Genomic DNA, 21,589 nt, shown 5'->3' on the forward strand with positions numbered 1-21,589 from the left:
TTGCGGATGATGACATCACAAGGAGCGATTTTCCCGCACGCAGTCACTGAGGGTCTTGCTGTGTCATGTTAACCCTCTGACTGCCGGTCCCCCCAATAACCCCCAAGTCACAGTAATGGGGGAGGGGGAGGTGAAGGAAAGGAAATCACCAATGACAGTGAAGTCGGCCAATAAAGGGGGTGAGAAGGGCGAAGCCCCTGGAAGCTGCGGCCTCTTTAAATGGAGGAGACGGAGGAAGGGAAGAGTCATTGCTTTGAGGTCTTCAATACAGCAGATGCAGGGAGGGGAGTGAGGAGGAGGGGGAGGAGGAGGGGGATGGGAGCACCAGATTGTACCTCTGAGAGGGGAGCATCTGTCACTCTCCATCTTCCTACAACCTCAACCACTGCTGGTTCTGCTGCATCTCCGACTCCAGCTTGGCTCTGACTGCAAGGTATGCATTGCCACCCCGCCTGGCATTGTCTGCTGTGTGTGGATGGATGGATGGATGTGTGCCTGGCTGCCTCTTACAGCATTGCGTGCGCTGGCTGGGGGGTGCTGAGCTCAGTGCAGACACTGCTGGAGGGGCTCCTTTGTTCTGGGGACCCTCTGCTGCAACGCTCACTGCGCCAAATCCACAACGAGTGCAAATCGCTGACAATCGCTCAGATCTCCGACAATCGCTGACAATCGCTCAGATCACCAACAATCACTGACAACCGCTGACAATCGTTCAGATCTCCGACAATCGCTGACAATCGCTGACAATCGCTCAGATCTCTGACAATCGCTGACAATCGCTGACAATCGATCGCTGACAATCGCTGACAATCGATCGCTGACAATTGCTCAGATCACTGACAATCGATCGCTGACAATCACTCAGATCACTGACAATCGATCGCTGACAATCGCTGACAATCGATCGCTGACAATCGCTGACAATCGATCGCTGACAATTGCTCAGATCACTGACAATCGATCGCTGACAATCGCCGCAAGTATCAGAAAGTTGTAAAGGTGGAAATCCTCCAATCCAGGTAATGAGTGCCCCTCCCCCCATTGTCCCTCATTGCAGGAAATACTACAAAGCCGGTATGTGTGTATATATATATATATATAGTGTGAGTGTACTGCATGTATACTATATATACAGTCTATGTGTGTGATATGGATGGATATATAATATATGGATGGATGGATGGATGGATATATATAATAGATGGATGGATGGATATAGATAATATATGGGATTGTTCCATTGTATCCCCGGGGTTCCTCTTTGCTGCAATCAGCTGACTTCTCACCTCCATCTATTGTGTAATTGGGAGCAGCTGTAGAGGAGACATAAAATCCCCCCTCCCCCGGCTCTCATTATTCCCTGAATCCCCCCGGAGCCGGTTGGGAAGACGCCGGGTGCGGCACCGATGGACCTGTAACCGATTTATTTTGGGGTACGGCTGTTTGTTTTATGGGATCTCTGATGGACAGATTTTATGTATTTATTATTATTATATATAAGTGTTTGTAAATCTATAAAGGATTGTATCTATAAGACTGTGAGATCGACACATAGATGATTGTTCGGATTGTACGGATCGATGTTCGGCATCAATCGATGTCTGTGAGGTCCTCGTGTTTCCTTGCAGTGTGCGGATCGTATTGTCAGACCGCCTCATACAGCAGATTATCAGCAGATTATCAATCGATTGAATCCTAGATAATCATCGGGAGTTCTGAGCGCCGTATAAATCTTTTTCTATCATCGCAATTCATGCAACCGTTTCTACCGATATCCCCCCTCCCCCCCCATACATGGGACTGAGGAGCGCGCCCCCCCCCATACATGGGACTGAGGAGCGTGTGCCCCCCATACATGGGACTGAGGAGCGCACCCCCCCCCCCCCCATACATGGGACTGAGGAGCGCGCGCCCCCCCCATACATGGGACTGAGGAGCGCGCCCCCCCCCCCCCATACATGGGACTGAGGAGCGTGTGCCCCCCATACATGGGACTGAGGAGCGCGCCCCCCCCCCCATACATGGGACTGAGGAGCGCGCCCCCCCCCCCCCCATACATGGGACTGAGGAGCGTGTGCCCCCCATACATGGGACTGAGGAGCGCGTCCCCCCCCCCATACATGGGACTGAGGAGCGCGTCCCCCCCCCCCATACATGGGACTGAGGAGCGCCCCCCCCCCCCCATACATGGGACTGAGGAGCGCGCCCCCCCCCCCCCATACATGGGACTGAGGAGCGTGTGCCCCCCATACATGGGACTGAGGAGCGTGCCCCCCCCCCCATACATGGGACTGAGGAGCGTGCCCCCCCCCCCCCATACATGGGACTGAGGAGCGTGTGCCCCCCATACATGGGACTGAGGAGCGTGTGCCCCCCATACATGGGACTGAGGAGCGTGCCCCCCCCCCCATACATGGGACTGAGGAGCGTGCCCCCCCCCCATACATGGGACTGAGGAGCGTGCCCCCCCCCCATACATGGGACTGAGGAGCGTGCCCCCCCCCCATACATGGGACTGAGGAGCGTGCCCCCCCCCCATACATTGGACTGAGGAGCGTGCCCCCCCCCATACATTGGACTGAGGAGCGTGCCCCCCCCCCCCCATACATGGGATTGAGGAGCGCGCCCCCCCCCCCCCATACATGGGACTGAGGAGCGCACCCCCCCCATACATGGGACTGAGGAGCGCACCCCCCCCCATACATGGGACTGAGGAGCGCACCCCCCCCCATACATGGGACTGAGGAGCGCACCCCCCCCCATACATGGGACTGAGGAGCGCACCCCCCCCATACATGGGACTGAGGAGCGCACCCCCCCCCATACATGGGACTGAGGAGCGCACCCCCCCCCCCCATACATGGGACTGAGGAGCGCACCCCCCCCATACATGGGACTGAGGAGCGCACCCCCCCCCCATACATGGGACTGAGTAGCGCACCCCCCCCCCCCCATACATGGGACTGAGTAGCGCACCCCCCCCCCCATACATGGGACTGAGTAGCGCACCCCCCCCCCATACATGGGACTGAGTAGCGCACCCCCCCCCCATACATGGGACTGAGTAGCGCACCCCCCCCCCATACATGGGACTGAGTAGCGCACCCCCCCCCATACATGGGACTGAGTAGCGCACCCCCCCCCATACATGGGACTGAGTAGCGCACCCCCCCCCATACATGGGACTGAGTAGCGCACCCCCCCCCCATACATGGGACTGAGTAGCGCACCCCCCCCCCATACATGGGACTGAGTAGCGCACCCCCCCCCCATACATGGGACTGAGTAGCGCACCCCCCCCCCCCATACATGGGACTGAGTAGCGCACCCCCCCCCCATACATGGGACTGAGTAGCGCACCCCCCCCCCATACATGGGACTGAGTAGCGCACCCCCCCCCCCATACATGGGACTGAGTAGCGCACCCCCCCCCATACATGGGACTGAGTAGCGCACCCCCCCCCCATACATGGGACTGAGGAGCGCACCCCCCCCCCCCATACATGGGACTGAGGAGCGCACCCCCCCCCCCCATACATGGGACTGAGGAGCGCACCCCCCCCCCATACATGGGACTGAGGAGCGCACCCCCCCCCATACATGGGACTGAGGAGCGCACCCCCCCCCCCCATACATGGGACTGAGGAGCGCACCCCCCCCCCCCATACATGGGACTGAGGAGCGCACCCCCCCCATACATGGGACTGAGGAGCGCACCCCCCCCCCCCATACATGGGACTGAGGAGCGCACCCCCCCCCCATACATGGGACTGAGGAGCGCACCCCCCCCCCCCATACATGGGACTGAGGAGCGCACCCCCCCCCATACATGGGACTGAGGAGTGCGCAGATCTGTTGGCTGCACCAGAATTCCGTATTCTCAATGCAACATTTTTTATTCTTTTTTGGTTTTGTCATTTAAAAGATGAAAAATATTTCTGATTGTACAGACCTGGGGGGGGGGGGGGGGGGGGAGTATAAATCCTGATTCCGACTGCGGTATATAAAATCATTTTTTTGACCCGCACCAAATAAATCGAGAAGAGAGGGGGGGAAAAAATGTACTGAGGTGTAAAGAAAAATGGATTCCGGGTATTGGAGTGTTAGCTCTTTGGCCAAACAGCAAGTGTTTTGTGACGCTGAGTCACGTGATTGGTGTGCTGGGGCAGAGGTCCCCAGGACTCACTAACAGGCCAGGATTGCAAGATAACTGAAATCCATCCCAGGTGATCTCATTGGCTGCTCAGTGATTGCAATATTCTAGTCTGCATCTCCCCAAGGTGATACCTAAAATCTGGCCTGTTAGGGGGTCCTGAGGACCACTGTGCTAGGGAACCGCCAATGTGTGAACGCTGCAGCAACTGAAGGGTTAACAGAGGGCTGGAGGAATGAGAACGATCCGTCAGGTGATTGGATGTATTGATCAGTATACGGGATATTATTGATCAGTATACGGGATATTATTTATCAGTATACGGGATATTATTTATCAGTATACGGGATATTATTTATTATGGGTATATAGGGGATTTATATATGGGTATAGGGGATTTATGGGTATAGGGGATTTATATATCGGTATAGGGGATTTATGGGTATAGGGGATTTATATATCGGTATATAGGGGATTTATATATCGGTATGGGGGGTTTATGGGTATAGGGGATTTATGAGTATGGGGGATTTATGGGTATAGGGGATTTATATATCGGTATAGGGGATTTATATATCGGTATATAGGGGATTTATATATCGGTATATAGGGGATTTATATATCGGTATATAGGGGATTTATATATGGGTATAGGGGATTTATATATTGGTATAGGGGATTTATATATGGGTATAGGGGATTTATGGGTATAGGGGATTTATATATCGGTATAGGGGATTTATATATCGGTATAGGGGATTTATGGGTATAGGGGATTTATATATCGGTATAGGGGATTTATATATCGGTATGGGGGATTTATATATCGGTATAGGGGATTTATATATGGGTATATAGGGGATTTATATATCGGTATATAGGGGATTTATGGGTATAGGGGATTTATTTATCACCATCCGTTTTCGCAGTGCTTTACAATAAAAGGGGGACAGAACAATTTACAGTTCAATATAAAAGGAATAGGAGGGCCGGGCCGTGGAGCTTACAATCTAAAGGATGAACGGTTATTTATATTCTATTTGTAAATCTCGGAGCAGATGTGAGTCTTGCGTGCGAAATGCGACCAATCCGGCCATTAACTCGCCCACAGAACAATCATTGTAATGAAATCACTTTGTATCCGGTACATTCGATCTCCCCCCATCTGCCGGTACATAATGGAGCGTAACCCTTCCGGCCCCCCCCAGCTGGCAGGGAAAGGGTTAAGAATGGCTGCCTCCAGCACACGTGCCATCTCTCGGTCTCCATTGTTCTGGATGGAGGCCCCCAGATGCCTCGGTTGGGGGTTGTGGCACACGATTGGTTAATGTACGGCTCATGCCATGAGAACTCCGACACTGAAAGTGAATGGGGGCCCCAAGCAACATTATCTGGGCTATGGGGGGAGGGGGAGGGGGGGTATTGATTTTAGGGGTTTTATTTTTTTTTTATAATGCTGCCATTTGGAGAATTCTCATGGGGTGTGATGGGCGATGCGGGGCCGGCAGGGAGTCCCCATGGGGTGTGATGGGCGATGCGGGGCCGGCAGGGAGTCCCCATGGGGTGTGATGGGCGATGCGGGGCCGGCAAGGAGTCCTCATGGGGTGTGATGGGCGATGCGGGGCCGGCAGGGAGTCCCCATGGGGTGTGATGGGTGATGCGGGGCCGGCAGGGAGTCCCCATGGGGTGTGATGGGCGATGTGGGGCCGGCAGGGAGTCCCCATGGGGTGTGATGGGCGATGCGGGGCCGGCAGGAAGAGCTTTTTATAGAACAAAGAATCCAGCACACAATGGGTCGGTGACGGGTCGGCCCGAATCGCATTGCTGAGGATTGCAGACCTCCATGGAGGAAGTCGCGGCTCTTCCAGGTGAATTACAATGTTGTCACCCATAGCAACCGAATTCTGCTCAGTGATTTGTCAGATGTCATCTGAGTGTAAGCTCTGATTGCAGAACACTGGGGGGGGGGGGGGGTCAGTTATGGAGACCGGAGTGAAGCTTGCCAATGGTGACCACAACCAATCAGGATTTGGGAATTCGGTTGGTTTCGGATAGCCGCCGCCCTCCTCTCCTCTAGAAAACGAAATTCGGGTCACTTTGGCCAACGGCTGCAATTCTCCATTTATTGTCACACTTGATTCCCGAAAGTCGTTTCTGCACTATTTTTGGTGACCTTCGGGGGAGGGGGGCAGGGTGATATCGATGGACATCAGTGTATGAACCCGCACACGTCTTTCAAATCGCCCCCTGAAGTCGCACTGAAAATGGCGGTTTGAAATTGTGCGAGTTCAGCTACAACCCCCCCCCCCAGTGTGAACCCGGGCTAAAGTGGAATGGACCCCTCCCCCATGCTTTATGTGGGTGTACACCCTCCAAATCCCCAATGAAGTAACACAGAGATTAAACCAATGCTCCCATAGGAGTTGTACCGGTTTATCTGCAGTCCTCTCTCCTCCACATCAAAGTGCAGAATTTATAAAGCTTGTCTTCAAGCGTTCAGAAGAAAAGTGGAAGTCCCCTCCAACCCCCCCCCCCCCCCCCCCAACAGTAAAATCTGGAAGTTGATCGATATCCACAATCAAAGACTTATCCAGCCCGGTACAGAAGAAATCGCTGTTCATTTCTAAAATCGCTCCGGTCTCCAGCGGCGAGAGCTCTGCAGAGGACACGGCTGACAACGGCTGTGAGATGAATGGGAAGTGACGTCACCCATAGACTTGCTATGGGGCTTCCGTTGTCGGCTGCCTCTCCTGCACCCGCCGCTGTCAGCTCAGCCTGGGAGTGGAGCGGCGCAGCATGTATAGCGATTTTCTTCTTTACAGAGCTAGATAGGTTGGTCTCGGGTTGGGGAGGCCTGTAGGTTGGTCTCGGGTTGGGGAGGCCTGTAGGTTGGTCTCGGGTTGGGGAGGCCTGTAGGTTGGTCTCGGGTTGGGGAGGCCTGTAGGTTGGTCTCGGGTTGGGGAGGCCTGTAGGTTGGTCTCGGGTTGGGGAGGCCTGTAGGTTGGTCTCGGGTTGGGGAGGCCTGTAGGTTGGTCTCGGGTTGGGGAGGCCTGTAGGTTGGTCTCGGGTTGGGGAGGCCTGTAGGTTGGTCTCGGGTTGGGGAGGCCTGTAGGTTGGGTCTCGGGTTGGGGAGGTCTGTAGGTTGGGTCTCGAGTTGGGGAGGTCTGTAGGTTGGGTCTCGAGTTGGGGAGGTCTGTAGGTTGGGTCTCGAGTTGGGGAGGTCTGTAGGTTGGGTCTCGAGTTGGGGAGGTCTGTAGGTTGGGTCTCGAGTTGGGGAGGTCTGTAGGTTGGGTCTCGAGTTGGGGAGGCCAGTAGGTTGGCCTCGGGTTGGGGAGGCCAGTAGGTTGGCCTCGGGTTGGGGAGGCCAGTAGGTTGGCCTCGGGTTGGGGAGGCCAGTAGGTTGGCCTCGGGTTGGGGAGCCCTGTAGGTTGGCCTCGGGTTGGGGAGCCCTGTAGGTTGGCCTCGGGTTGGGGAGCCCTGTAGGTTGGCCTCGGGTTGGGGAGCCCTGTAGGTTGGCCTCGGGTTGGGGAGCCCTGTAGGTTGGCCTCGGGTTGGGGAGCCCTGTAGGTTGGCCTCGGGTTGGGGAGCCCTGTAGGTTGGCCTCGGGTTGGGGAGCCCTGTAGGTTGGCCTCGGGTTGGGGAGCCCTGTAGGTTGGCCTCGGGTTGGGGAGGCCAGTAGGTTGGCCTCGGGTTGGGGAGGCCTGTAGGTTGGCCTCGGGTTGGGGAGGCCTGTAGGTGTAGTGATTTTAGTGTTGGGGTGAACTTCTACATTAATTACTTTAATTTGCACTCTGCGGAGCTCAGTGAGAGCCGATTGGAGGAAAGGGGACCCCCCCCCCCCGAATTAACACAGCAACAGAGCTGAGGCTGTCAATCACAGGCTGTGTGCTGAAACTCCTCCTCTGTTGCCTTTTATCTCTTGGTGTCAGGAAAACTTGTCAGAAGAGATTCTTGTGGGGAGGAAGGGAGAAACGTAGAAAGTGTCGGCAGATAAGAAGCATTTGGCCCATCTAGTCTGCCCAATATATCTGAATCCTATGAATAGTCCCTGGCCCTATCTTATATGAAGGATAGCCTTATGCCTATCCCATGCATGCTTAAACTCCTTCACTGTATTTGCAGCTACCACTTCTGCAGGAAGGTTATTCCATGCATCCACTACTCTCTCAGTAAAGTAATACTTCCTCATATTACTTGTGCAGATAGCAGTGAGGGGAGGCGACTCATGCAAATAGCAGTGGGGGGGGGAGGGGGAGGAGACTCATGCAGATGGAGGAAGTAGGGCGGGGGAGGAGATTCATGCAGATAGAGGAAGGAGGCAGCAGACAGAAATGACATTTGGTGCTCCGGACTGGGATAAGTACACACTATAGAGGGATGTGCTTTGTTCATATTTCATGTCTGAGATTTACAACCACTTGTAAGGATTGGTTCGCTCCGGGTGTCGGAATCATCGGTCATTTGTGGTGCGGTTTGTATGCTGTTCTGTTCACTTTATTTTGGGGTTAATTTACTAACACTGGAGCACTCCGAATATGGTGCCGCTGTACATGGCAGCCAATCAGCTTCTTCAATGAAGCTTTGACAATAAAACCTGGAAGCTGATTGGTGGAGCCGTGTATGGGAAGCAGATTTTGCACTTCTCAGTTTTAGTAAATCTCCCCCTATGGGGTCTTGTTTAGACCAATAGAAATCCAGTAACTGGGAGGAGAAGGCGGTTGTTGGACTTGAGAAAGGAGAGTTATGAACGTCTCTCGGGCGCCCCCATTGAAGTCTAAGGGGACAAAAAAATGTGATCTGCCGAAAGAAACTCCTAAATGTAACCAGCGACAGATGTGAGCCAGCCAATAGAATACACTGAATCTTCTTGTTGGGCTCCTGGTGGGAGGAGGATATTGCAGGTGGGGGTGGGGCTATGTTGGCCTTTGTTTGGTTCTGCAGGTGTCATGGTGCTGCACAGGTGACCAGCTTTGGCACCGACCATTTGAGGACTTGAAGGTTTTTGGCTGAGAGCTGACACCAGCATGCTGGCAAATTTCCATTCTCCTCAGAGGCGTGCCGTGAATGGAGCGGTTTTGGAATCGTTGGGTTTAGATCACCTTTTAGGTCGTCTGCTCCGGTTTCCCTAATCTAAATCCCTTCATGTATAGTGCAGATTGCAGAATCCAAATTAAATGTGGTTGCCACGGACAACTGTGTTTTCTCTGTTCTAGTTTGTTTTTTAGGGACGGCTACCTAAAATCCGTCCATTACATTTGGGAGGGTGGTAATGGGTTGGTTGGTCTGCTGGTAGTTGTATGAGATGTGACCCTGCAGGTCAGAGTGATCCCTACTTCCGGAGACTTGTATGTAGATCTCGTGGCTCCTGGGAGAGTTTAGCTCTTGGTGGCTCCTGGGAGAGGTTTGGCTCTTGGTGGCTCCTGGGAGGAGGTTTGGCTCTTGGTGGCTCCTGGGAGGAGGTTTGGCTCTTGGTGGCTCCTGGGAGGAGGTTTGGCTCTTGGTGGCTCCTGGGAGGAGGTTTGGCTCTTGGTGGCTCCTGGGAGGAGGTTTGGCTCTTGGTGGCTCCTGGGAGGAGGTTTGGCTCTTGGTGGCTCCTGGGAGGAGGTTTGGCTCTTGGTGGCTCCTGGGAGGAGGGATTGGTGGCTCCTGGGAGGAGGTTTGGCTCTTGGTGGCTCCTGGGAGAGTTGCCAGGTTCTGTCTATGTGGCCCGGTATATATGTGAAGGACGGTCTCATTACTAATAAGGGTAACAGGAGGGCTGAGATCTGTATATATCTGGAAGCGTAGACTTCCCACTTCTCTAGGCTTTGGTAGTATAGAGAGAGAAAAGCTGCCATTGCTGACTTGAAGCTGCATACTCCGGCCATGATTCCCCCCCCCTTTCCCCCTACTTCGGGGGGCTGCCCTGATTTCCCCCTACTCCTGGGGTTACCCTGATCCACCCTTCAATATTTGTGAATGAAGTATCTGACTTGGAGCAAGAACATGTATGTATATCAGCTATTGGGCTTCTAATGGGTTCTTTTGGAGTCTGACTCGCTAAGAATCAGGTAGGGTACGACTGGCTCTGAACTTGCTGCACCTTTGAAAAACGATTCAATGGCGGCACACCCGTTCTGGTGGGGATTTGTTGGTTTTAGGACCTCCAATTGCTGCATGAAACCATTCTGTGATTTCACATGTAGGCAACATGGAGCTCATCCAGGAGTCCAGCAGAGGGATTTGTGGGCTAACATCTGCTGCTGGAAAGGGCCAACTGCCCGGCCTCAGTACTTATTACAGGTATTTATACAGCGCTGTCAGTTTGCACGGCACTTTACATCAATCACATCAGTTGCTGCCCTTCAAGGAGCTCACAATTTAAGGTCCCAATCTGGTGTGCACATGCATACTGGAGCCAGTTTAGACTGGATTCCTCTACATTCTGCTGGTACTGATCCAGAGTACCTAGAGCAGCCTTTTCTCAAGATTAACATGAGGAACCCTTGAAATAACTTATGTGGGTTGGGGGGGGATCAGTGGGGAGAAGGCTCCCCTTATGTGGGCCGGGGGGGGGGGGGTCAGTGGGGAGAACGCTCCCCTTATGTGGGGAGGGGGGTCAGTGGGGAGAAGGCTCCCCTTATGTGGGTCGGGGGGGGGGTCAGTGAGGAGAAGGCTCCCCTTATGTGGGTCGGGGGGGGGGGGGGGGGTGAGTGGGGAGAAGGCTCCTCTTATGTGGGTCGGGGGGGGGTGAGTGGGGAGAAGGCTCCCCTTATGTGGGTCGGGGGGGGTCAATGGGGAGAAGGCTCCCCTTATGTGGGTCGGGGGGGGTCAATGGGGAGAAGGCTCCCCTTATGTGGGTCGGGGGGGGGGGTCAGTGGGGAGAAGGCTCCCCTTATGTGGGTCGGGGGGGTCAGTGGGGAGAAGGCTCCCCTTATGTGGGTCGGGGGGGGGGGTCAGTGGGGAGAAGGCTCCCCTTATGTGGGTCGGGGGGGTGGTCAGTGAGAAGGCTCCCCTTATGTGGGTCGGGGGGGTGAGTGGGGAGAAGGCTCCCCTTATGTGGGTCGGGGGGGTGGTCAGTGAGAAGGCTCCCCTTATGTGGGTCGGGGGGGTGAGTGGGGAGAAGGCTCCCCTTATGTGGGTCGGGGGGGTGGTCAGTGAGGAGAAGGCTCCCCTTATGTGGGTCGGGGGGGGGTCAGTGAGGAGAAGGCTCCCCTTATGTGGGTCGGGGGGGGGTCAGTGAGGAGAAGGCTCCCCTTATGTGGGTGGGGGGGTGGTCAGTGAGGAGAAGGCTCCCCTTACAGATGGCTAAAAAGATCATTTGGTGTCCATGGCTAGGATAGGAATTGCTTGTTGCTCAAAGAACTCGTGGCAACCTCTGGAGGAACCATGGATGACTTTGAGAAAACCCGCACAGGGAGAACATGCAAACTCCATGCGCATAGTGCCCTGGCCAGGGTTTGAACCAAGGTCCCCATTGCTGCAAAGTGGATGTGCTAACCACTGAGCCCCGGTGCTGGTCACTCAGAACCATCGCCCTAGGATGATCATGCAGCAAGTGGAGTAGAGAAGTTGGAGCCCCGGATCTGCATACTTATTTCCAATCAGTGACTCAGTTGAAGCCGGTGGATGACCATGAGACAGACCAATGGAAGAGATCCTCTAGGTCTAGCCTCACCATTTCTCCCCACACAGGTTTCTAATGTCAGAGTAAAGTTGACCTTTATTGATTGGGGTTCTGCTGACTCTCCTCGGTAATATTTATGGTACGACTCTCATGGCTGATAGAAGAAATGGCGTTACTCTGCTTACAGGAAACAAGAAAATGTGAAGGGGGGGGAGGGGATATTTTGGAATGTTGGATTTCAAGCAAATATTTAGCAAGATCCAAGAAGTGACAATGTGCCTGAGAAGGGACCCCCACATTCTGCTGTACATTGAAGGGTTCACACTTTAGGAAGGTTGTTAATGAGTGGACTCCTTTCTTTAAGGTCGGGGTTGGTGGGGATCATGGGGTTGGTGGGGATCACATGCAATCCGTGTGACATTCAGAAGTCTTGGCGTTAGTGTTTGACACCCATACAGATTTGATTAGTGTGGAGCAGGAAGCATGGTGCTGGTTTGCTGGGTCCAGTCTGTGAGAGGAACGCTTGGCCATAATGGTAGAACATTGAGAGGGGGATGGGGGATGAAGAGGTTGGAGGTCACGGCTCAACATAACTGAAGATTCTACAGATAAATGAGCCCAAATTGTTCTCAGTGTGGATTGGCCGTTCCTTTCCTTCTGTGACTCCCATTGGATGGTGAGCTCACAATGAGATCACAGGGTTACATCACTGTTATTGATCCAGTATTGGATGGACCGGGTTCACCAATGATTGAATGGAGATCTCGGCTGGCACTCCTATTGGAAGTAATCCACACAAATGTCAGTTTAGTTGATATTTTCCAGCTGGAAACTTCCACATTTATTTATTTTTTTTTTTTTCAAAAGTCCTCATCCTGCAGATGCCGTTCATCATTGGAGTTGTCCTTCCATGGACAGCTGAGCCTTTGTGTGGTCACAGCGGCGTTCCTTCCCGGAAACCTCTGGAAGCGAAGGGATGTTCACATGGTGGTGAACTACAAAACCCGGCACTGGTATCTGGTCAGAGGAGCCGGAAGTGAAAGGGGAAAAACTACTTTGCAGCAACTTCAAGCCTTTTTATTTACCCAATAAGATTTATGGATTGAACACTTCAGGGTCATTGAAAAGGTCTTTTAATCATGGAGATTGCTTGTGTTCCTAAAGGTCACTTCTACAGACTGAGGTGGTCCTTTATTGGGTCTCCTGGTAATGGGGTGGTCCTTTTATTCGGTCTCCTGGTAATGGGGTGGTCCTTTTATTGGGTCTCCTGGTAATGGGGTGGTCCTTTTATTGGGTCTCCTGGTAATGGGGTGGTCCTTTTTTATTGGGTCTCCTGGTATTGGGGTGGTCCTTTTTTTTTATTGGGTCTCCTGGTAATGAGGGTGGTCCTTTTTTTTTTATTGGGTCTCCTGGTAATGAGGGTGGTCCTTTTTTATTCGGTCTCCTGGTAATGAATTTCACTCCTGGCTGCCTCCGATGAATCTTCGATGGAAACACTCAGAGGTGTGGATAGAAGAGGTCCTAGTGGACTTCATACCACAACTATTGATGGTCTAATTCAGCATGCGTGAAGCATGGACACAGAGAAACAAACGGATATTTCTTCAGAATAACAAAAGGAAGGAATCTGTAATAAAAAAAAAAAGTTTTTTTTTTTTTTTTTTACATCCCACGCAATGTAGAGAGATCTGGGGGGGGGGGCTCATCTTTAGGGCCCCGTTCACACCTGCACAGATCGCTTTTTTTAGGCATGTTAGCGTTTTGTCAGCGTATTTCATGTGTTTATATTTTAGCTAGAATTATACAGATACCCAGAATTTCACGGACCAAAATGCACCGCACCGGTCTATGCTTGTCCCAGGCCAGTGATGTCGTATGGAAGCTGCTGGATTATTATGATGTTTGGTGTATTATTGTATGATGTTTGGTGTATGTATTATTGTATGATGTTTGGTGTATTATTGTATGATGTTTGGTGTATGTATTGTATAATGTATTCCTTTTTTTAATTTCAAAAGGTAAAGTCAGTCGCATGCGCCCCAATTCCCGCAGTCCTGGGTATTTCCACCCCTTTGGGTGGCTGAATGGGGCGGCAGGGTGAGGTGGAAAGGTGAGCCTAGGTCACTGATTGGGGGAGCAATAAACCAAATCTGTTACTTTGCCTGCGATGAATGGGGCACAGATTTGATTCAAAGCAGAACACATAACATTTGTAGAAGGGGCCGTTTTTACCTGCCATAGGATTTATATTTCTGTCCATTCAGAACTGAGATTTATACAGCTCTGCCACATAGCACAGCCCTGTCTGGCCAGGCAGAAAACCTGATTTTACTCTACAGCACTTTCAGGTCTTGTCCCTCCCCCAGCCTGTGATTGGACAGTGAAAGGAGAAGCAGCAGACAGGTGAACTCCTCACTCCTATCGGAATGTTCCTTCCTCTGCAGCACAACTGATTATCTCTGTGCTGCTTCTCACCTCCCAGTCTGAGCTCTGTTGCACATAGCCTGCAAGAGGTTGATCCCAATCCCATTCAGGTGTTCTCTGTACAACAATTCATGTCCGGAAAATATTGCAATGTGTTCTCTACTTTGCAGATTCCAGCTGTGTGTACAGAAGGGCCAATGATTGGATCCCTGCAGATTACAAAGAAATGGAGGGGGGTATATAATTTTATCATAGGTGTATTTTATATGATAGAGACAGAATATCGACCAAAAATCCAGAAAAATCACATGATGCAAATGTTATAAATGGAGTTGCAGTTCAGTGAGTAAAATAAGTATTTGATCCCTGACCAACCAACAATAATTCTGCCTCCTACAGACTGCCTACAGTAGGTTCTCATGTGGTACACAGATTAGTCCTGTCAATGTAAGAAGGAGCTCCTAACCACAACTCATGTGTATAGAAGACACCCGTCCACAGAATCTCTTTCCTCCAATCACAGCTCACCATCATGGGAAGACCAAAGAGCTGTCAGAGGAGGCCAGGGAAAAGATTGGAGGCCGGCACAAGGCTGGAATGGCTACAAAACCATCAGCAAGAAGATTGGGGAGAAGGAGACGACTGTTGGAGCGATTATTAGCAAATGGAAGAAATACATCAACCATCAATGGTCCTCAGTCTGGAGCTCCATGCAAGATTTCCCCTCATGGGGTGAGGATGGTCATAAGAAAAGTGAGGGATCCGCCCAGAACTACATGGGAGGAGCTTGTGAATGATCTCAAGACAGTTGGGAACACAGTCACCAAACACACCATTGGTAACACAATACACCTCCATGGATTGAAATCCTGCAGCGCCCGCAAGGTCCCCCTTCTCAGGAAGACACATGTACAGTCATGCCAATGAACATCTAAATGATTCAGAGAAGGATTGGGAGAAAGTGCTGTGGTCAGATGAGACCAAAATTGAGTGTTTGGCATTAACTCGACTCGCCGTGTCTGGAGGAAGGAAAAAATGCTGCTTATGACCCTAAAAACATCACCCCTACAGTCGCCGTCCCCTACAGTCGCCATCCATACAGTCAGGCACAGAGGTGGAAACATGATGCTTTGGGGCTGTTTCTCTACTAAAGGTACAGGCTGCCTTGGCCCCTCAATGTGGCCATGTATTGTAAGATCTTGGATGTGAACCTTCTTCCCTCAGCCTGAACACTGAAGATGGGTCTTCCAGCATGACAATGACCCAAAACATATCACCAAGGCAACAAAGGATTGGCTCAAGAAGAAGCACATTAAGGTCATGGAGTGGCCTAGCCAGTCTCCAGACCTTCATCCTATAGAAAATTTATGGAGGGAACTCTGTGCTTCCAACTACAAGAAACGTCTGACCTCTGTGCTTCCAACTACAAGAAACGTCTGACCTCTGTGCTTCCCATCTACAAGAAACGTCTGACCTCTGTGCTTCCCATCTACAAGAAACGTCTGACCTCTATGCTTCCCATCTACAAGAAACGTCTGACCTCTGTGCTTCCATCTACAAGAAACGTCTGACCTCTGTGCTTCCCATCTACAAGAAACGTCTGACCTCTGTGCTTCCCATCTACAAGAAACGTCTGACCTCTGTGCTTCCATCTACAAGAAACGTCTGACCTCTGTGCTTCCATCTACAAGAAACGTCTGACCTCTGTGCTTCCAACTACAAGAAACGTCTGACCTCTGTGCTTCCATCTACAAGAAACGTCTGACCTCTGTGCTTCCATCTACAAGAAACGTCTGACCTCTGTGCTTCCATCTACAAGAAACGTCTGACCTCTGTGCTTCCATCTACAAGAAACGTCTGACCTCTGTGCTTCCATCTACAAGAAACGTCTGACCTCTGTGCTTCCATCTACAAGAAACGTCTGACCTCTGTGCTTCCAACTACAAGAAACGTCTGACCTCTGTGCTTCCCAACTACAAGAAACGTCTGACCTCTGTGCTTCCCAACTACAAGAAACGGCTGACCTCTGTGCTTCCAACTACAAGAAACGTCTGACCTCTGTGCTTCCCAACTACAAGAAACGGCTGACCTCTGTGCTTCCCAACTACAAGAAACGGCTGACCTCTGTGCTTCCCAACTACAAGAAATGTCTGACCTCTGTGCTTCCAACAAGGGTTTTTCCACCAACTACTTAGAGGATCAAATACTTATTTTACTCCCTGAACTGCAACTCCATTTATAACATTTGTATCATGTGTTTTTCTGAATGTTTGGTTGATATTCTGTCTCTATCATATAAAATTATACACCCCCCCCCCCCCCATTTCTTTGTAAGTGGGCAAACTTACACAATCAGCAGGGATCAAATCCTCTTCTCCACGATACATGAATGTATTCTAATTCTACTAAGTGACGTAAACTGGTGCGGCCCATAGATGTGTGTGTGTGTGTGTGTGTGTGTATATATATATAATAGTGTACACATGGCCAGCTGTACGAAGACAGAGTATTGCAGACCATTGATGGCCAGCCTCCAGCCTCACTACCTATCTTGTTGCAGAGAAGTCCACTGGAAGCTACCAGCGGCGCCCACTCAGGTCTCCATGTGGTCAAATATCAACCAAAATTCATGTTCAATGTCTATTGGGAAAAAGAGTACTGCAGGCTTTCCTTGCAGATTCTAAGCACATTAATTCTAAGCACCCTACTGAGATGCTCGTTAAGAAGCAATTGGCTATTTCTGGCATTTGTGGTTTATTTATTTCTTTAAATTGGAATTTAAGCTTAATTGGCGATTGTCATAATGATGATTTTTCTGTTCATTTGTCTGGCCCAGTAAATGTTCAATTATGAAGCATGCAGCACACAATGCTTATGATTGCAGCAGGCCTCCTGTATGCCTGCCCCTGCCTGCGCATTCATGGGTATTGTACTGGCAGGTCTATGGATGACACAGCAATGCTTGAGTAGATGCAGAAACCTCTATTTTATTTTTCTGTATTCTTCGGCAATGTGCGGAGTAAAAGAAGCTTGATAAATATTGGAAAAGATTTGAGCGTGTGCCAAATGCTGCCTAGTTGAAGCCAAGAAGTCCCAACGCAACAGCTTCTTGTCTTGCAGGAAGAGGAAAGCTGGCCATCTGTCAGAATTTATAGCTCATTAAAGAAAGTAACACTGAACGAGGGGGCGGGGTCTAAGGTTTCCAGTTATGGGACTGGCGTCCTCGTCCTCTACGTTACCTTCAGAGCTGCATTTGGCACACTGACCATCGGCAAGCATTTGCCAAGACTGCTTTTAGTGTCCGCCATCTACAGTAATGGGATTTGTTTTTTACCTTGTATAGGAAAAGGTTAATTTTATGTGAAGTTTAAAAATACCGTCTTACATTCTCTTCTCTTTTCCTGCAGTGAATCACAATGGGAGCAAAGCTAAGTAAGAAGAAGAAGGGATACTGCCTTGGTGCCGGTAAGGATGGAGAGTCGACGGAGACGACTGAAGTAGAACAAAAAGAAACAGAAAATCAAGAGGGACAAAAAGATGCAGCAGAACCAAAGGGAGAAAAATCTCCCACTGACCAATCTCAGAACAACGGAATCAATGAGGAATCGAAGGATAAGCAGTCGGATGTGGAGGTTACAACTGGTGAGACAACCAAAGACCAATCCAACCAAGACCAAAAGCCAGAGATCAAATCTAGTACAGAACAAGAGAAGGCAGAAGAAAAGGACCATACGCAAGGAACAAAAGAACCGGATGAGGTTAAATCCGCTGCCCCGGAACAGGCATGTGAAAATGAACTAAAAAGAGCATCTGAGGACAAAACTGAAACAGAATGTGAAGTGAAGGAACCTCAGTCAGCTGCTGCAGATAAACCAACTCAGGAATCCAAACCGGTGAAAGAAATGGAAGGCTCAGACTGCAAACCTTCAGCAGAGACCAAGCAGTTGGCTCCAGTACCAGAAGAAGTCTGGGTCAAGCAGGTATCCGAACCAGTGACAAAGGTGGAGGCAGTACAGACTGCGAAACCTCCTGCACCTGTGGGGTCCGAAGACCAAGTCTCTGAAAAAGTGCCTACACAAGCTAACGAGCCTGTTGTAGAGCCAGAAAAACTGGAAAAAGTGCCTGAGAAAGTGGAAATATCACCCCCCAAAAGTGCGTCCATAGAGCCTGTGGTGGAAATATCACCCCCCAAAAGTGTGTCCATAGAGCCTGTGGTGGAAATATCAGCCCCCAAAAGCGTGTCCATAGATCCTGTGGTGGAAATATCACCCCCCAAAAGTGCGTCCATAGAGCCTGTGGTGGAAATATCACCCCCCAAAAGTGCGTCCATAGAGCCTGTGGTGGAAATATCACCCCCCAAAAGTGAGTCCATAGAGCCTGTGGTGGAAATATCAGCCCCCAAAAGCGTGTCCATAGAGCCTGTGGTGGAAATATCAGCCCCCAAAAGCGTGTCCATAGAGCCTGTGGTGGAAATATCAGCCCCCAAAAGCGTGTCCATAGAGCCTGTGGTGGAAATATCGGCCCCCAAAAGCGTGTCCATAGAGCCTGTGGTGGAAATATCAGCCCCCAAAAGTGTGTCCATAGAGCCTGTGGTGGAAATATCGGCCCCCAAAAGTGTGTCCATGGAGCCTGTGGTGGAACCAGTTGCCGAAGCTGTAGTATCAGAACTGGTCTCTAAGACCGAGGTAGTTGAACCCGCCCAGATAGCCGAAGTAGCAAAACCCCAGGAAACGGCTGTACCAGAAAAGGAAAATTCTGCATTGCCTAACTCTGATCCCACTACAGAGCCAACGCATTCCGCATTACCTGAACCAGTGGAGCCTGCAACAAAAGAATCTGAACTAGCCCCAGAACCTTCCCCGGTCCCAGCACCAGAAGCAGTTGTTGCGCCTGTATTACCAGCAGTGCCAGAGATATTGGTTGAGCCAGCTGTTCCGGAGCAGAATGATGAACCAGCGACAGACCCAGAATCGGTGCCTTGTCCTGCATCTGAAAAAATAAGTGAAACTAAGCAAGAGCAAGAATTATCTTCTGAACCATTGCCACCACAATCCACTGAAGTGCCTGAAACTGCTAATGGTCCAGACCCTTTGGAGAACCAGGAATCCTTGGGGTGCAGTGATCAGGGTTCAGAGGCAGCCACAATTCCACCACCACCACCACCACCTACTGAAGCTGCTTCTATAAATCAGCCGTCTGATATCTCCGAGAAAGGTGCTGCTTCTGAGGCTCCTGTATGTCAAAATGGACCTTCCGAGAACTTGGCAGACGATGGCCACATAGAGGTGCCTCCGATCTCCACAGAGCTGAAGGAAGAAGATAACAAAGAACAAAAAGAGGTGGTGAAGGAGGCTATTGATAAGCCGGCCACACCGCAGGACAGTCCGGTGGTGAATGAAGATCGCAAAGTTCCAATAGATATTTTGGTGACCTCAAAGAATGAAAATGATTCCACCGCTGCACCAGATACTAAAGAAACGCTCGATGCATCTCAGCACTGCACTTCAGAAGACAAAGCTGAAAAGCGGGAAACCTCTGCAGAAGAAACGAAGAAGGAAAAGGAGCCTCCAGCTCCAGAGATCCTGGAGAAATATGGAGTCGGAAATGGTTTGCCCATCAAAGAAGAGATCAAGGTTCATCTAGAGGACAAATGTGACAACGATCTTCATGACCTTAATGAGCAGAACAAAAGTCATGAAATTCAAGTATGCAATGAATAAACGCATGGATACTTTTCCTGGTTCCAGTGGAGAATTCAAAACATCCGCAATCTGAACTGTCTACATTGCCTGTGACCAAATTCATCATGAAAGTTTTAAAAGTTTGGAATTTAAAATTCAAAAATCGAACCCCGACCAAATCTTTTATTAATGACTGAGCTGATCGGAATCTGCCAAATTTAATATATAACTTATGCAAAGTTCCCGAGAAGTAATTTATAGATATCCATGTTTTCTATCTTTTCATTGGACATTAATGTTCCAAAACGCCAAATGTGAGAAAAGTGACCAACGCCTAACAAATTGTGAGCTTAACCCGATGTTAAATTTGTCTTAAAACGCATGAACCACGATGTTTTCCACGAATAAAATATCATATTTAAGTTTACTTTGCTTCCTGATTTTGTTTTTAAGGCCGATGCATGAAAAATGTGGCTTTCAGTGGTAAGCAGTGAGGAGGTAAAGCCGTTTTTCCATTATCTGAACTGATCGGGGGGGGGGGGGGGGGAGTTGTGTATAGGGGCCTTTCACACTGGCTTTCCATTCAGGTCCCTGTTGGTTCTATTTTCACTACAGACGCTGCCACTGAACCCATTCCCCCCGCAGACACTGCAATGGATCCCCCCCCCACCCACCCACAGAGGGTGCGACTGAAACCAGGAGCTCAGTTCTTGGAGGAAACGCCCCAGGACACCATCCGTCACCTCGTTGGGAGCTTCCCCTGACATTCAGGCATGCATAAAAGCACATGGGGGCCATACAAACTACTGAGGACTCCCCTGCTGCATGATTTATTTTCACTTTGGGTTATCTTTGAATTCAGCCCTCTGTAGGGTGATAATTTTCATTCACATCAAATGTGGCATCCATACCAGTATAGATCCCAACCCATTACCCAGTCCATACCAGTATAGATCCTAACACATTACCCAGTCCATCCCAGTATAGATCCTAACCCATTACCCAGTCCATCCCAGTATAGATCCTAACACATTACCCAGTCCATACCAGTATAGATCCTAACACATTACCCAGTCCATACCAGTATAGATCCTAACACATTACCCAGTCCATACCAGTATAGATCCTAACCCATTACCCAGTCCATACCAGTATAGATCCTAACCCATTACCCAGTCCATACCAGTATAGATACTAACACATTACCCAGTCCATACCAGTATAGATCCAAACCCATTACCCAGTCCATACCAATATAGAATCCCAACACATTACCCAGTCCATACCAATATAGAATCCCAACACATTACCCAGCCCATACCAGTATAGATATCCAGCATGAGATTTTTCCCCATTGAGATCTGATGTGTTTTCAAAGTGTTCATTTTATTTATTTTTTTTAACTGTGTATGTACAATGGGGAAAATGATTGGCTCCCCTGCAGATTGTGTAAGTTTGCCCACTTAGAAAGAAATGGCGGGTGTATAATTTTATCATAGGTGTATTTTATATGATAGAATCAGAATATCAACCAAAAATCCAGAAAAATCACACGGTACAAATGTTATAAATGGAGTTGCAGTTCAGGGAGTAAAATAAGTATTTGATCCCCTTAGTAGTTGGTGGAGAAACCCTTGTTGGAAGCACAGAGGTCAGACATTTCTTGTAGTTGGCCCCCAGGTTTGCACACATCTCAGGAGGGATTTTGGTCCTTTCTTCTTTACA

The 21,589-nt window shown here is 50.2% G+C and overlaps 2 protein-coding genes across 2 annotated transcripts in view; one reads left to right on the forward strand and one right to left on the reverse strand.

Annotated features, from left to right (window-relative positions):
• DYNC1LI2 (dynein cytoplasmic 1 light intermediate chain 2) overlaps positions 1-21,589 on the reverse strand; it is a 332,150-nt gene that overhangs the window by 88,839 nt on the left and 221,722 nt on the right. The gene's annotated exons all lie outside the window — the stretch shown is intronic.
• Positions 299-20,291, forward strand: LOC309565355 (uncharacterized protein). The gene is made up of 3 exons (XM_082270270.1): positions 299-433; positions 17,591-18,313; positions 18,776-20,291. The coding sequence occupies exons 2-3, from the start codon at positions 17,600-17,602 to the stop codon at positions 19,901-19,903; spliced, it is 1,842 nt and encodes a 613-aa protein (XP_082126396.1). The 5' UTR covers positions 299-433; positions 17,591-17,599; the 3' UTR covers positions 19,904-20,291.

Source organism: Pelophylax lessonae (genome assembly GCF_965119305.1).
Source record: "Pelophylax lessonae genome assembly, chromosome: 10".
Lineage (NCBI taxonomy): Eukaryota > Metazoa > Chordata > Amphibia > Anura > Ranidae > Pelophylax > Pelophylax lessonae.